We start from the raw sequence: 13,363 nt of genomic DNA, 5'->3' as shown, positions 1-13,363 counted from the left end.
CTGTTTGTTTCTACTTCAAACTACTAATAAGTTTATAGTGGGGATGCCCGGGTGGCTCAGTCAGTTAAGCATCTGCCTTTGGCTCAGGTCAGGATCCCAGGACCCTGGGATTGAGTCCCACATCGGGCTCCTTGATCAGAGGAGAGCCTGCTTCTTCCTCTGCTGGCTGCTCCCCCTGCTTGTGGTGTCTCTCTCTCTCTGATGAATGAATAAATACATAAAATCTTAAAAAAAGAGTTTATAATGAAGCATGGGATTGTGGATAGATTTAATGATGTTAGCCTATCCTGTTCAAGAATTAACATTTAAAAATGTAATGTTTAAAAAAATAAATCTTCAAATTATTTTTGTAGGTATAGACACAATAATGAAGAACTAGGAAAAAAGTACCACGGTAAAGCTAATGGAAGAGAAAAGTTTTAATCATGACATTGTGAACAGTATTAAAATATCAAAGTCCAGGATACTTGGGTGGTTTAGTTGGTTAAGCATCTGCCTTCGGCTCAGGTCATGATCTCAGGGTCCTGGGATCGAGTCCTGCATTGGGCCACCTGCTCAGCAGAGAGTCTGCTTCTCCCTCTGCCTGCTGCTTCCCCTGCTTGTGCTCGCTCTCTATCTCTGACAAATAAATAAAATCTTCAAAGAAATATATTAAAGTCCAGTGAAAAGGGAACCATAGGTAAGCCAATAGATTTGGCAATTTGAGCAAAAGTTATGGAAGAGGAGGCCAGTATATAACCTCACAAGAGTCAAAGATAAGGAAGTGTAATCCGTGAGTATAAGCTATTATTTCAAGAATTCTAGAAATAAATAGAAGAAAGGCTTAGTGGCAGGGTACAGTGAAGTTTTGTTGTTTTTTGGATACAGACAAACATTTTTGTATGCAGAGAAAGGGGTCAGTGCAGATGAGCAAGGTTTCAAGAGAGGATGGGATCAGAGAATAAGTGGAAGGATTAGCCATGGAGAAGAAAGAAATCACTTTATTTCAGAGAAAGTTCAGAGTTATTAGAATAAAGACCCCTGTTCTGTTTGTATCCTCATGCTTTCAAAGGACCATCTGCAAACTTACCAGCAAGTATCCTAACCCCTATATATAAGGACATTCTAACTTTTCCATTAAATGGTAAGATAGTAACATTATCCATTTATTTTTGGAGGGATAAAATAGCTTGTGTCTCCTTTTCCACTTTTACTGGCTGCTATGCATTAGTGAATGGAAAGAGTAGCTATTAACTCAAATATTTTTTACTTTATTAAAAATAAACAATACACAACACTTTATTCCTGTATATTAAAAAATACATTTAACATTTGTTGCAAAAGTAGCATCTTAAATCTAGAACAAAAGAAAAATAAAAATTTTTTAAAAGATTTTCATTTATTTATTTTTGGAGAGACAGAGCACGAGTGTGAGTTGGGGGAAGAGCAGAGGGAAAAGGACAAGCAGACTCTGCACTGAGCGCAGAGCCCAATGCAGGGCTTGATCCCATGACCATGAGATCATGACCTGAGCCAAAACCAAGAGTCAGATGCTTAACAGACTGAGCCACCCAGGCACCCCAATAGTAAAATAAAATTTTAAGAAAAAAAATTAATCACTGAACACTAGTATTTGACAAAGGAGATACGACAGAAATAAGCACCCCACAAATTATCACATTGAGTCTGCCATCTAATTGGGAAGATGAAACACATACTTGAAATAACAGATTCTCAAACAACATATTTTTAACTTCAAATAAGAATACAGAGGATACATGAGGTGATTAAACTACCAGAAGCCAAGAAGAGGTTACTGAACCAAACTTAAGTTTTTCACTTACTACAAAGGTTTGCTGTGGTCACTGAGATATGATGTAGCTCAATTTACGGTCAGTAAAACTATATTTCACATCCAGCAATTTCCCAGCATGGATTTCTAGCATGGTTATATAATTTATTGCATCTAATGCTTAAGAAAAGGTACTCTGGTTTTTAAATTTGATGCAATTTTCTTTAAGAATTCCAATAAGACAATATCACTGCCTATATTTTGCAGGTAAATTTGCAGCACCTACATACCACCTCAGCTCACTTCTAACGTTTTGATATGCCTTAACATTGTTATTGCTAACTTCAAAATAAATGAGGGAATTCTAGAACCTATCTAGAAGCCTTACGAAAGTATGGAAACAGCTTTGGAAAGGTCAAGTTCTGAGAGGCTTAAGCCCCTTTTTTTTTTTTTAAGATTTTTTTTATAGAGAGAGCAAGCAAGAGCGAGACAGCATGCGCACATGTGGGGCAAGGGCAGAGGGAGAGAGAAAATCTCAAGCAAACTCCGCACACAGCTCAGAGCCCGATGCACAGCTCAGTCTCAAGCCCCTGAGATCATGATCTCATCCAAAATTAAAAGCTGGACACTTAACCGACTGAGCCACCCAGGCGCCCCAAGGCTAATTAGGTTTCTTAAGAGAATGGATTACACAGATCTTACAAAAAAAAAGAATCATAAAGAAATAGGCTGATAGTAAAGGAACATGAGAAATAGTCAACACTAACAAAAGTAAAAATAACTGAAAAAAAAAAGGAAAAATAACTGAAGTCTATACAAGGATGCAACACAGAATCACGAAATGATTCCAACTTTCTAAAAGGAAAAGGTTTATTAGTAGAAGCCATGAGACAGACATACTTAAGAAATCCTTATGAAAGTGCCTCCACATTGAAAATACCATAAAATCACCAACAAAACCGTCTCTTTCACAAAATATACACTAATTTAAATGAAGGAAAACAAACTGACCACGATATGAAAATGAGGGAAAACTGGTAGCTAAAAGGGTTATAAAAGTAGGTTATAAAAATATTCCCAAATTTGGTCATAAAACATTGTTAAATAAAAGTCTCAGGAAAGGAACAACACATAGATATCACTTTCGTAAATGGAGGACCGGAAAGATAATCAGTGTAGAACTCAAAAAAGGCAAAAATTTCTGCTTCACCTAAAGCAGAATAAATACTCTGAGATCAAAAAAATCTATCTATAAGCCATCTGCCCAACAGCAAAAAATAAGATAGATGATAATATTAAAACTGAAAACAAATTTAATCTTAATAAGAATATAAAAGAAACCATACAAACCAAATTTAAAGAAAAAAAGAGATATTACATATCATTTCAGCCATGTATCATAACTACCAGAAGGAATTCATCAGTATTAAAACTGTACATACAAACATTCTGTGGGTCAGTTTTCTGGATCTTGCCAAGAATATGCCATGTTTACTTTTTCATGTGTTACTTTTTTTTTTTTTTAAAGATTTTATTTATTTATTTGACAGAGATAGAGACAGCCAGCGAGAGAGGGAACACAAGCAGGGGGAGTGGGAGAGGAAGAAGCAGGCTCATAGCGGAGGAGCCTGATGTGGGGCTCGATCCCAGAACGCCGGGATCACGCCCTGAGCCGAAGGCAGGTGCTTAACCGCTGTGCTACCCAGGTGCCCCTCATGTGTTACTTCTAAGATCTATATTGTAAACCCAGAAATAAGATATTTTGAGTCCTTTTTTTTTAAATTAAAAGGCAAGTTTGAGAATCTTACGTATCCCCAAATTTTAAATAAAAAAAAATAGAGAAAATTCTTATTCCTAGGAGAAAGTGAAATAAAATAATAGAAAATGTTCCCCACATGTTATTTAGTGTTGCAATACAACAACCAGCAATAAGGTAAGCTTCTTACCATAAGATTATCTGTGAGATGATTTTCTTGGGAGTGATTTCTTTCTCTTTGGATAACTAGAGAAAGACATGTAGTTTACAAACAAAGAAATACTGAAAGTCTATATACTAACCTGGCCCAGTCCAGGCATACCTCCTCCAAGTCTAAGAAGTCTGTCCATATTTCTAGAAAACAGAAACAAAGGAAAACGTTCCTAAGCACAAAAGTGTTTACTCAATTGCTATCTATATAATTCACCTTCAGTCACTCAGTATGTCAAAAATATTGGTGGTAATTACAACACAACATCAGACTTCCTGTTAATTAACACCACATATTAATTCAAGAAGCTGTCTTCCATGCTAATTAACAGACCTTACTTTACTGCTTTGGTTTTGGGTTATCCCCGGTTTTAAAGACAAGCAATCTCAGCATACTTTCAAAACTTTGCTATCATTAAGTTAATTATATTTTCTCATTGTTATCTAATAAAGTACCTGAATGAGGAAAAAGTGCCTGAAATGCTTATATGTATGATTGAATTTCCTTCAATTTGTTCAGAGTGTACAAATAAAAATCCTCACTTTTAAATTAAATTTTAACATCCTCATTAGTAAGTTCTGCGCTAATTAACTTACAGCTTGTCAGTTATCATCAAAACTACATGTGAAAGACATTGTGAGCAGATTATGGATCTCTGAATTAGCATCAAAGGCTTTTTTAAAATGAACTCATTATACTAAAAGAAATATTATAAAGTAAACATTAAATGCATTAAGATAGTGTTCTAGAACCTACACAGATATTTTGCCTTATTTCAGATGTTATGGAGATATACACCTTTTTCATTAAGGAAATTCAGCTGTTCTTCTCAATGATAATTTTAGAGTTAATCAATACAAAGAAGATTAACTTTAAAGTATCAATCTGATTTGGTTTTTATGTCTAGAATAACTATAGAAGACATTCTATAAGCTTGAAAAACTCAGAAGAAATCAAAGGAAAGAAATAGCAAGGGTATCAATATGACCTCAACTACACAAAAAAGTGTAATCAAATTCTAAAAAATTACTATCAGTACAACTAAATAAGAGTGACAATGAAGCATTTCTTCTACTTGAAAATTGCTACTGTGCCTTAAAATTCCTTTTCTACGTGTATGCTTTAGAAAATGGTATTACTACAATTTATAAATTCTAAATTAAATGCTAATGAATTAGTCATTTGTTCATACTGTTTTACTAGTTAGAACTGCTACACAAACTAAAAATAATGTACTCATGATCATTACATTACAGCCTAATCATGTTTGTTGGATCCTGCTAACAATTTACTCTTATATTTAACACTGTTAATATCGCAACCTTTGTCCAAGTCCACAAATAGAAAAATGCACAAATGACACAGCCATGGAATCTTCAAAAAGTGAACACACTCCCATAACCACGACCTAGATGAAACAACACTATGGGCACCGAAGAACACTTCTCATGCCCCCTTTCCGGTCCCTACCACCGTGCAAAGATAGAATTTCAACTTTTAATGGCATAGATTAGTTCTGCTATTTTTGAATTTTATATAAACTACAATTTATAAACAACTTTATATCAACAAGTCCGTGAGATTCACAATGGATAAATTCATTTTAAAATGTGAAAGGTACATAAGAAAACTTGCTAGTCCAGAAAAAGTTTCTACTTTATAACCTTCACACACGCTAATAGCAGCATTTACAAACATAATCTCCATCAAATTCTCATTAAAATTCCTCAACTCAAATATACCATTCAATACATGGCACTTTTTAATGGCTAGAAGCAGAGGGGCAAAACCTGAATAGTTTAAAATATTGAAGACATTTCTCTAGAATGTATTACCAAAGGAAAAAAAATTCTTTTGGACCATTTCAAGCTTATAAACTTAAAGAACGAATAGAAAAAAACTAAAAACATACAGTATACTTTAGAAATTATATATATATTCCAGGCCAAAGTCGATTCCCAGCTGTGTTCAGTTCATCTATTCCCTCAGTGTTGTTTCTTATGATTTTACACAGACTCCAGATGCTGTGAATATACATGAGCAATGTGGGGAGCAGAGGGAAAGAAAATCTGGCAGGTCAAATTTGTGTTTTTAGTAAAATTAGATATCTCAGCAAACAGGAAAAAATATTTAACAAACTAAAAGATTTTAGATAACATAATGAGATTTAATAAAAATACTAACATTTGGAAATGAAATATATCAATAAATGTTCTATATCACACTACTTTTTTTAAAAGTTTACAGAAAGCAAATAAGAACAAAAGTGCTAGTTATCTAAATGACTTTCATGAGCTCTTAAATCTGGATATCTATCACATATTTATAATTTGTATGTGTTTAAAAAATGATACATTTTCATAACATCTTTATATCATATCCTGAAAGAATAGGTGAAAGTTATGTACATTCTTAATTCTCACCTGGTCAGTAACTACAACTCTTGAGGTGTTAAGCTTCAATTCGTTGAGTTTGACAAATTTCTTCTCAACTCAAGCTCTTGCTAATACTGGCAGGTATAACTTTTCCCAAGTATTTTTTTTCTCTCTCTCCTAAAAAAAAGTAAACAAAATAAGATACAGTTACTTTGAGAACTATGGAGGAAGATTTACCACAAGCTTTAAATGAAGCAAAATTCCTAAAAGCGGAATAGAAATCAAAACTGATTTTAATCACCATTTCCAGAAGAATATGGAAAGAAATAGCATCCCAGGGAGCTATAGAACAGAGGATTACCCCATATACAAATTTTGTTTTTAAGTTTCTTTTTTGAGCAATTCTAATTATATGTAAGAATTGACATTTTATGACTTTTAGTCTTTCTAGAGGTGTTTCCAAGAACAAAGAGAAAACTTACTCATATTTTTAAACAGAACATTCTATTTTGCAATTACAGTTCCATTTATTACAAATCCATGATATATTGGAACCTTAGTGATGTTATTTTTCCTGTATTTGAAAGTTTGCTATTTCATTATCATAGGAATTAGTTCATCATTTCTTAATCAATTATTCCCAACTATGCCAAAAAGACTAAAATAACAAGAAAATGGAAGAATAAGAATTACTCGAAATGATGCAATAGTGAAATACATTATTGCTATTGCTTCATCCTTCAGTTTTTATTGTACTGCCCAAAGCGTTTCACCATCTTTCAAAAAGATATAAAAGATGGGAGACACAATCTTTGTAGTCTTTTTTTTTTTAGCTTTCATTTAAACACAGTTGAAAAATCAGAATTTTTCATATTATATCCAAATATCAAACAGAGAACTGACAGAGAAAAAGAGTTTCACAATGATTAGAGAATCATAAGGGGAATGTAAAGAAACAGGTAACAGCACTCTTGTCTCTAACGGTAATAATAAAATTGATGGTATAAGCCAGGGTTTCTTCAGCACTGTTGACATTCAGAACCAAATTTTTTGTTCTAGGGAACTGTCTTGTGCATTCTGGGATGTTTGGCAGAAGCCCTGGTCTTTACTCATTAGATGCTGGTAGCACCTACCCAGTCGTGATAATCAAAAATGTCCCCAGACATTGCCAAATGTCCCCGGAAGGGCAAAACCACTCCCAGTTCAGAACCACCGGTATAAACACAATTTCAGACTACACATTTTCAGATGACAATACCCTAAACTAATTTTTCTCAAACTTAAGAACCAAGGAGTGCTGGAAAGAGTTTGGAAGCTCTTCAAAAAATTCAACAAAGAATTACCATATGACCCAACAATTCCATTCCTAGGTATATATCCAAAAGAATTAAAAATAGATATTCAAAACAAACACAGGTACATGCATGTTTAGAGCATCATTATTCACAACAGCCCAAAGGTGGAAACAGCCCAAATGTCCACCAGAAGGTGAAAGGATAAACAAATTCTAGTATGAATATACATACAATGGAACATGTGGAATATCATTCAGCTATAAAAAGGAATGTAGTACTGACACACGTGATAATGTGGATGAACCTCAAAACATTATGCTATGTAAAAGAAGACATGCACAAAAGGTCACAAACTACATGATTCCATTTATATTAAGTATCCCAAATGCCTGAATCCACAGAAAAAAACGCAGATTAGTAATTGCCAGAAGTTACCAGGAAGGAGTAATATGAAGAAACTACTTAATGGGAAAGGGATTTTACTTCAGAATAATGGAAATGTTTTGGAACTAGGTGGTTGCAAAACACTGTGAATGTACGAAATGACAATAAAGTGTTCATTTTTTTAAAAAAATTATTTGAGAGAAAGAGAGAGAAAGCACACACACGCTTGTGTGAGAGAGGAGAGGAGCAGAGGAGGAGAGACAGAATCTCAAGCAGACTTAAGCTGAGCATAGAGATTGACTCTCAGCTTGATCTCACGGCCCTGAGATCATGACCTGAGCTGAAACCAAGAGTGGGATGCTTAACCAACTGAGCCACCCAGGCACCCCTGAACTATTACTTTAAAATGGTTAATTCTGTTACCTGAATTTCACCACAAAAATTGTTTGTTAAGTGGATCAGTGAGTGAATAATATATTTCTAAGACTAAAAAAGAAATATGTTCTCATCCAGTTAGGTATTCAACAAGAAGGATTTCATTACACACTATTTTACAACAAAAACTTGTTTTGCTAAAGAGATACGTGACATATTCTTTTAACTTTTATGTTGATAAAGTTCATATGTGGACAAATGCTAAAGTGTCCACAAAGATGAGCAAAAAGAAATAGATAATGTAAAAGTGAAAAAAATCAGTGGACTAACTTTAACTGGTGTTTATAAATCTAAAAGAAAAAAAATCTTTTGCAAGTAGAGATGATAGCCATCATCTCTTCAAGAAAATTATGAGCTATCTATGTTTTCAAAAGTATTGCAACTGGGAAATGAAAAAGTTCCAGAGATGGATGGTGGTAATGGTTGCACAATATGAGTGTACTTAAAGCCACTGAACTGTACGTCTAAAAATGGTTAAAATGGTAAATTTTGTTATGCACATTTTATGTGCGGATTAAGAGCTGTAACTCTGCAGTATAAGTGCCAGGATACAAATCCTATCTCTAATACTTATTAACTATGTGTCCTTGGGTCAGTTACCTCCCTGAGCCTGTTTCCTCCTCTGCAAAATGGGGATAATGACAGCATCCGCCTTATATGGTTATTTAGAAAATTAAAGAAGACAACAGACATAAACAACATTTAACATACTGTTTGTATAGTAAGCAAACAATGAGTGCTATCTGCTATCAGCACCGCCTCCTTAGAAGGGCTACAGCTCATACAACACAGATTTGTCTTCCTACATAGTTTGCCACTTAGTGAATTTCAAAACTATAGGCACATTTTGCAGGACTAAATGAAATATATTGAAGAGGAGGGACTTGGATTTTGCAGAATTCAGCAAAAGGGGTCATAAAATTAAAGTGTTACACTCTAATATGAAAGACAATACTTTCAATTCTTAGAAATAAAAGCCATACATAACACCTGTAGATCTAAAGCAAGTTTTTACACCTATCAAAAAACAGAGGACTCAAGAGCTTATCATATCATTAACTTTACTTAAAACATTATCAGATAGAGGCACCTGGGTGGCTCAGTCCATTAAGCGTCTGCCTTTGGATCAGGTCTCAGATCAGGCTCCCTGCTCAGCGGGGAGTATGCCTCTCCCTCTGCCCTTCCCCGTTTGTGCGCGCACACGCGCGTGCTCTCTCTCTCAGAGGCACACATTCTCTCTCTCAAGAAAATAAAATCTTAAAAAAAAATTATCAGATAATATGAATGAAGTGTTTAGCTGTAACTAATATGTCATACATATCATAATCTTTAGAATCCTAACTGGTAAAAAACAGTACGAAACAAGCATTGGTACTTTCAAAAGGTTGTACATCAAAAAGTTGATGATTTTCCACTTTTTCATCTCCCTACTTAGTTATTATCTGATTAGAATCTGATACACTTAGATTGTGTTCGTGCTGGCACTAAAATAAATCAATTCTCAAACATTTACAGAAAATGTATGGAACTGTAACTTAAAAAAATAGATCCTTTAAAAATTAACTTAATCTGGATTTGGAATGTGGCAATTTTTTTTTTTTTTAACTTTTCAACCTTTTTACAAGGGACACTGTTATACCAGTAATTCATAAAATTCAAACAAGATCATGAAGCTCTTAGCTGTTTGAGTTTATCATTGTTTTTCTTAGTTCATTTTGTACTCCCCAACCCATGCTGCAGTTACATATTACTTCTCAGACTGATGCTAAATCCTTTCTTTCCTCCAGATCTTACTGTATTTCTAATTCCTCTGCTTTCCAATTTATGGAAAGTAATTAGGAACTTCTTTGACTTTCTTAAGGTCATTCTTCAATGGAAGAAATAGAAAGAGTCGATATTACCTTAATTATATAAATAGGATTTTGAAAGCAAGATTTTTCCAGTTTAGAATAGTGAATATGGAACTACCACAATATCTTTTCTTGTGCTGTTTCCTAATTACAACATTCAATTAAACATTCATTAAATACAATTTCCCCCCTCTATCCAAAAGCAGTGTTCCTATTAAAACTTTCCTAAGTTGAAATGGCATAAATCAAAGAAACAATTTACATTTTGCAAAAGCGAAAATCCTCTTCGGATTTCTTTCTGTTAGCAAAAAACGGGTATAATGTAGGCCTTCTGTAAAAGTGGGGTAAAGCTAACTTTCAGACAGTAGGAGAAACCTGTACTACGTTGTACATAAGGTGATACAGAAATAGAGCCACTAAGAAACTCACTGACTTCCACTGAAAGAATTTATCATCTATTTGGAGAGGCATGATATAAACCCATGAAAAATACATGAAGCGAAAGGAAGCAAGGTAGAGCCAGAAAGGCTGTGAAGGCAATCAGACCTCGACTGGAATCCGAGCTTCAAAATGTGCTCTCCAGGGGCGCCTGGGTCGCTCAGTCAGTTAAGCGTCTGACTTCAGCTCAGGTCATGATCTTAGGATCCTGGGATCAAGCCCTCCATTGGGCTCCTCCTCAGTAGGGAGTTTGCTTCTCCCTCTCCCTCTACACCCCCCTACCCTGTTCGAGCTCTCTCAAATAAATAACAATCTTTAAAAAACAGGCAAACCTACTCTCTGTATGATCTGGAAAAAGTGACCTTCTTCTAGAATCTAGATTTCATCTATAAAATGGGAATAATACCTACCTTGCAAGTCAGTGGTAAGATAAAATACAAAGCACCTAATACAGTGCCTGGAACATTTATAAGGTACTCAATAACTGTTGTTACTGTTATTGTTATCATCATCTTAGAACCAGAATCTATTATTTAATCTCATTCTCATTTTATAGATGGAGATGCCAAAATATCACAAAGCAGGATACGAATGCCGAATGAGTGCAACAAACTGGGTATATGACAAGTTCATGAGTAATAAATCTCATGAATATTCACGTAAGACTTTCAGAAGTGGGCACTGAATTATGAAATGAACAGCTATAAAATGAAAAACAAAAACACAACTGCCTCTCTTTCCTGATATTCAAACATGTGTTCTAAATGTACATACTAAACACAAGGTTTACATGACAAGCATAACAATAAAACCCATGACAGGTTAAATACAGCTTTACAATTAGAACAGCAAAATATCATTTATTTACCAAACACCATGGGGGGGAAGAATAATATCCCAAAGTCAACAGGTGAGGCTTCACTGAAAGATGATTTCAAAACTTTCTTCTGTGGGCCAGAAGTAATTTTGTTCTGGGACAAATTCAAGACAATATTCAGGCCTTTCACTAAACACCATTTCACTAAACACAACTGTAGTTAATTCTGAACTACTGTATCTTAATCTCTCCAAATGCACAGTAACTCGTTAAATTTAAATTTGTTTAAAACATATAAACTTTAAATGAGCCACTTGCTAGCTTTACCTGACAAAACAAGAAAACCACCACTGTGTTAATCATCAGCACTAAAACTGTACTCAGTTCTTTTTCGTTCTTTCAACATTATCAGTGACTGTCTTCTGGCTTTACATATAGTGAACAACTTAGCAGCACCAAAAACATACTTTTGTGAGCAATAAAAAAAATTTTTTTCACCCTAGAACTGCATTTCTATTCTGATTTTTAAGGCTTCTTCCCGGCCTTTCCCATGAATCTTTATCAACTTTGAGTTACCATTTTTAATTTCAAGAATTTTTCATTCGGTCACTAGATTTATATTCAAACTCTCCGGAAAAGTTTACATTTTTTCCTTCTTTTGACAGACACAAAGTAAGTCCCCAGGAAAACTAAGTTCCAAGAGGTAACACAGAGTAGCAGATTACTACTTTATTGAAAACAGGAAATGTTATCTATTCACAACAACTGCTCAATTAAAACAAACTGAAAGTAAGTTAAAAGGCACAGCAGAAAAACCACACTTTGTTTTGAAGAGTTTCTAGGTTAAAACCAGTGCATCTCTGGGATTTTTGTTTGGTTTTTAAAGGGAACTGAAATCCTAACACTAAGAGAAAAAGGGTCAAGGCCCATAGGAAGGACAAGTGAGAAAACAAGCATGCCTTCAATGGGAAAGTTAATTTTATTCTCTCTCCCTTGTCTCCTCTGCCTGCTTTGAAGTTTTTCAACACGGGAGTAACTATCAATAAACAGACACAAACAGAGGCCACACACAAGGGTTTTCCCGGTATAGGGAGAAGACGGCTCCCAAGATGTGTTTAATTCAGCGAAGCAGAAACGCCTGGAAGAGACCACATCCAGACCTAACTTACAAGAGACCCGAGTAACCGGCGAGGAGGACGCGGGAGCCTGAGCTCCTCCCTCAGGGCCCAGGCCTCCAGTGGCAACTCGGCTGGGCAACGTGACTCAGGAAAGCACGGGGCTGGCGGCGGCCTAGCGCGGCTGCCTCCGCGGACCTCCGGGGCCTGCCTTCCCTGTCCTACCTGAAGGCCGGCGGGGTCGGGAAGCCGCGGTCTGGGCTCTCGTCTCCCACCTGCGGTGACGCGAAGGCGGCGGAGGCGGCAGCAGCGGCGGCGGCGGCTCAGACTCCACGGGGCTCTGGCTCCGCGAACCGGCGATGAATCAGCCCGATTCCATTCAAAAGAGTCGCCCGGGCCTCCGCCGCGAAGCACTTCCGGGTTCACTGCTCTGCCTCGGCTTCCGTTCCCCCGACGGCCAATTGGAGACGGCTCGGGAGTCCGGCGGGCGTCCCGGGAGGAGTGTGCCAGACGGTCGGCACGGGCCGCCCCGCTTCTCCAGTCAAGGCTGGGAGGGCGGGACGGAAGTTAGCGCCGGGGCCGCTCCCGCCCCTCCAACATCCTCCCTTTTCTACCCCCACCTTTTTCTCCCCTCCTCTGCGAATCCGGGCCGCAGTCGAGATCCGGGACGCCGGCCTGCTGGGCCCTGGAGGTGACGGGCTAGGAGATGGAACTGCGGGCTTGCAGAAACCAGAAGCGCGTTCGTTTGGGTGTTCACCACGGTCCTACTCAAAAACTGCAAGGTTCGGATGAACTCAACTTGGTCGTCTGAGAAGCAGAGAAGAGGAAGAGGTGTAAAAAGAGGGGAAATAGGTCAGAGGTTCTCTTCCACAGCGCAGTCTACCCACCTCCTTGTCTTCTCCGCTTTCCAGGAATT

At 36.6% G+C, this 13,363-nt stretch overlaps 1 protein-coding gene across 2 annotated transcripts in view; it reads right to left on the bottom strand.

Moving 5' to 3' along the window:
• Positions 1 to 13,040, bottom strand: part of PSMD14 (proteasome 26S subunit, non-ATPase 14) — a 99,734-nt gene extending 86,694 nt beyond the window's left edge. The window contains exons 1-3 of one of the 2 annotated variants that reach the window (XM_026492682.4): positions 12,673 to 13,040; positions 6,162 to 6,290; positions 3,830 to 3,881 (exon numbers count right to left, since the gene is read on the bottom strand). In XM_026492682.4, the coding sequence (XP_026348467.1) occupies positions 3,830 to 3,877 (48 nt within the window). In that variant the 5' untranslated portion in view covers positions 3,878 to 3,881; positions 6,162 to 6,290; positions 12,673 to 13,040. Of the gene's footprint in view, positions 1 to 3,829; positions 3,882 to 6,161; positions 6,291 to 12,501 lie in introns of both variants that reach the window. The other variant, XM_044381528.3, reaches the window with a different exon arrangement.
• Positions 13,041 to 13,363: the final 323 nt, after the last annotated feature.

The sequence above is a fragment of the Ursus arctos genome, unplaced genomic scaffold, assembly GCF_023065955.2.
Source record: "Ursus arctos isolate Adak ecotype North America unplaced genomic scaffold, UrsArc2.0 scaffold_1, whole genome shotgun sequence".
Taxonomy (NCBI): domain Eukaryota; kingdom Metazoa; phylum Chordata; class Mammalia; order Carnivora; family Ursidae; genus Ursus; species Ursus arctos.
The sequence above is the reverse complement of the archived record's forward strand: the minus strand, read 5'-3'. Positions and strand labels throughout refer to the sequence as shown.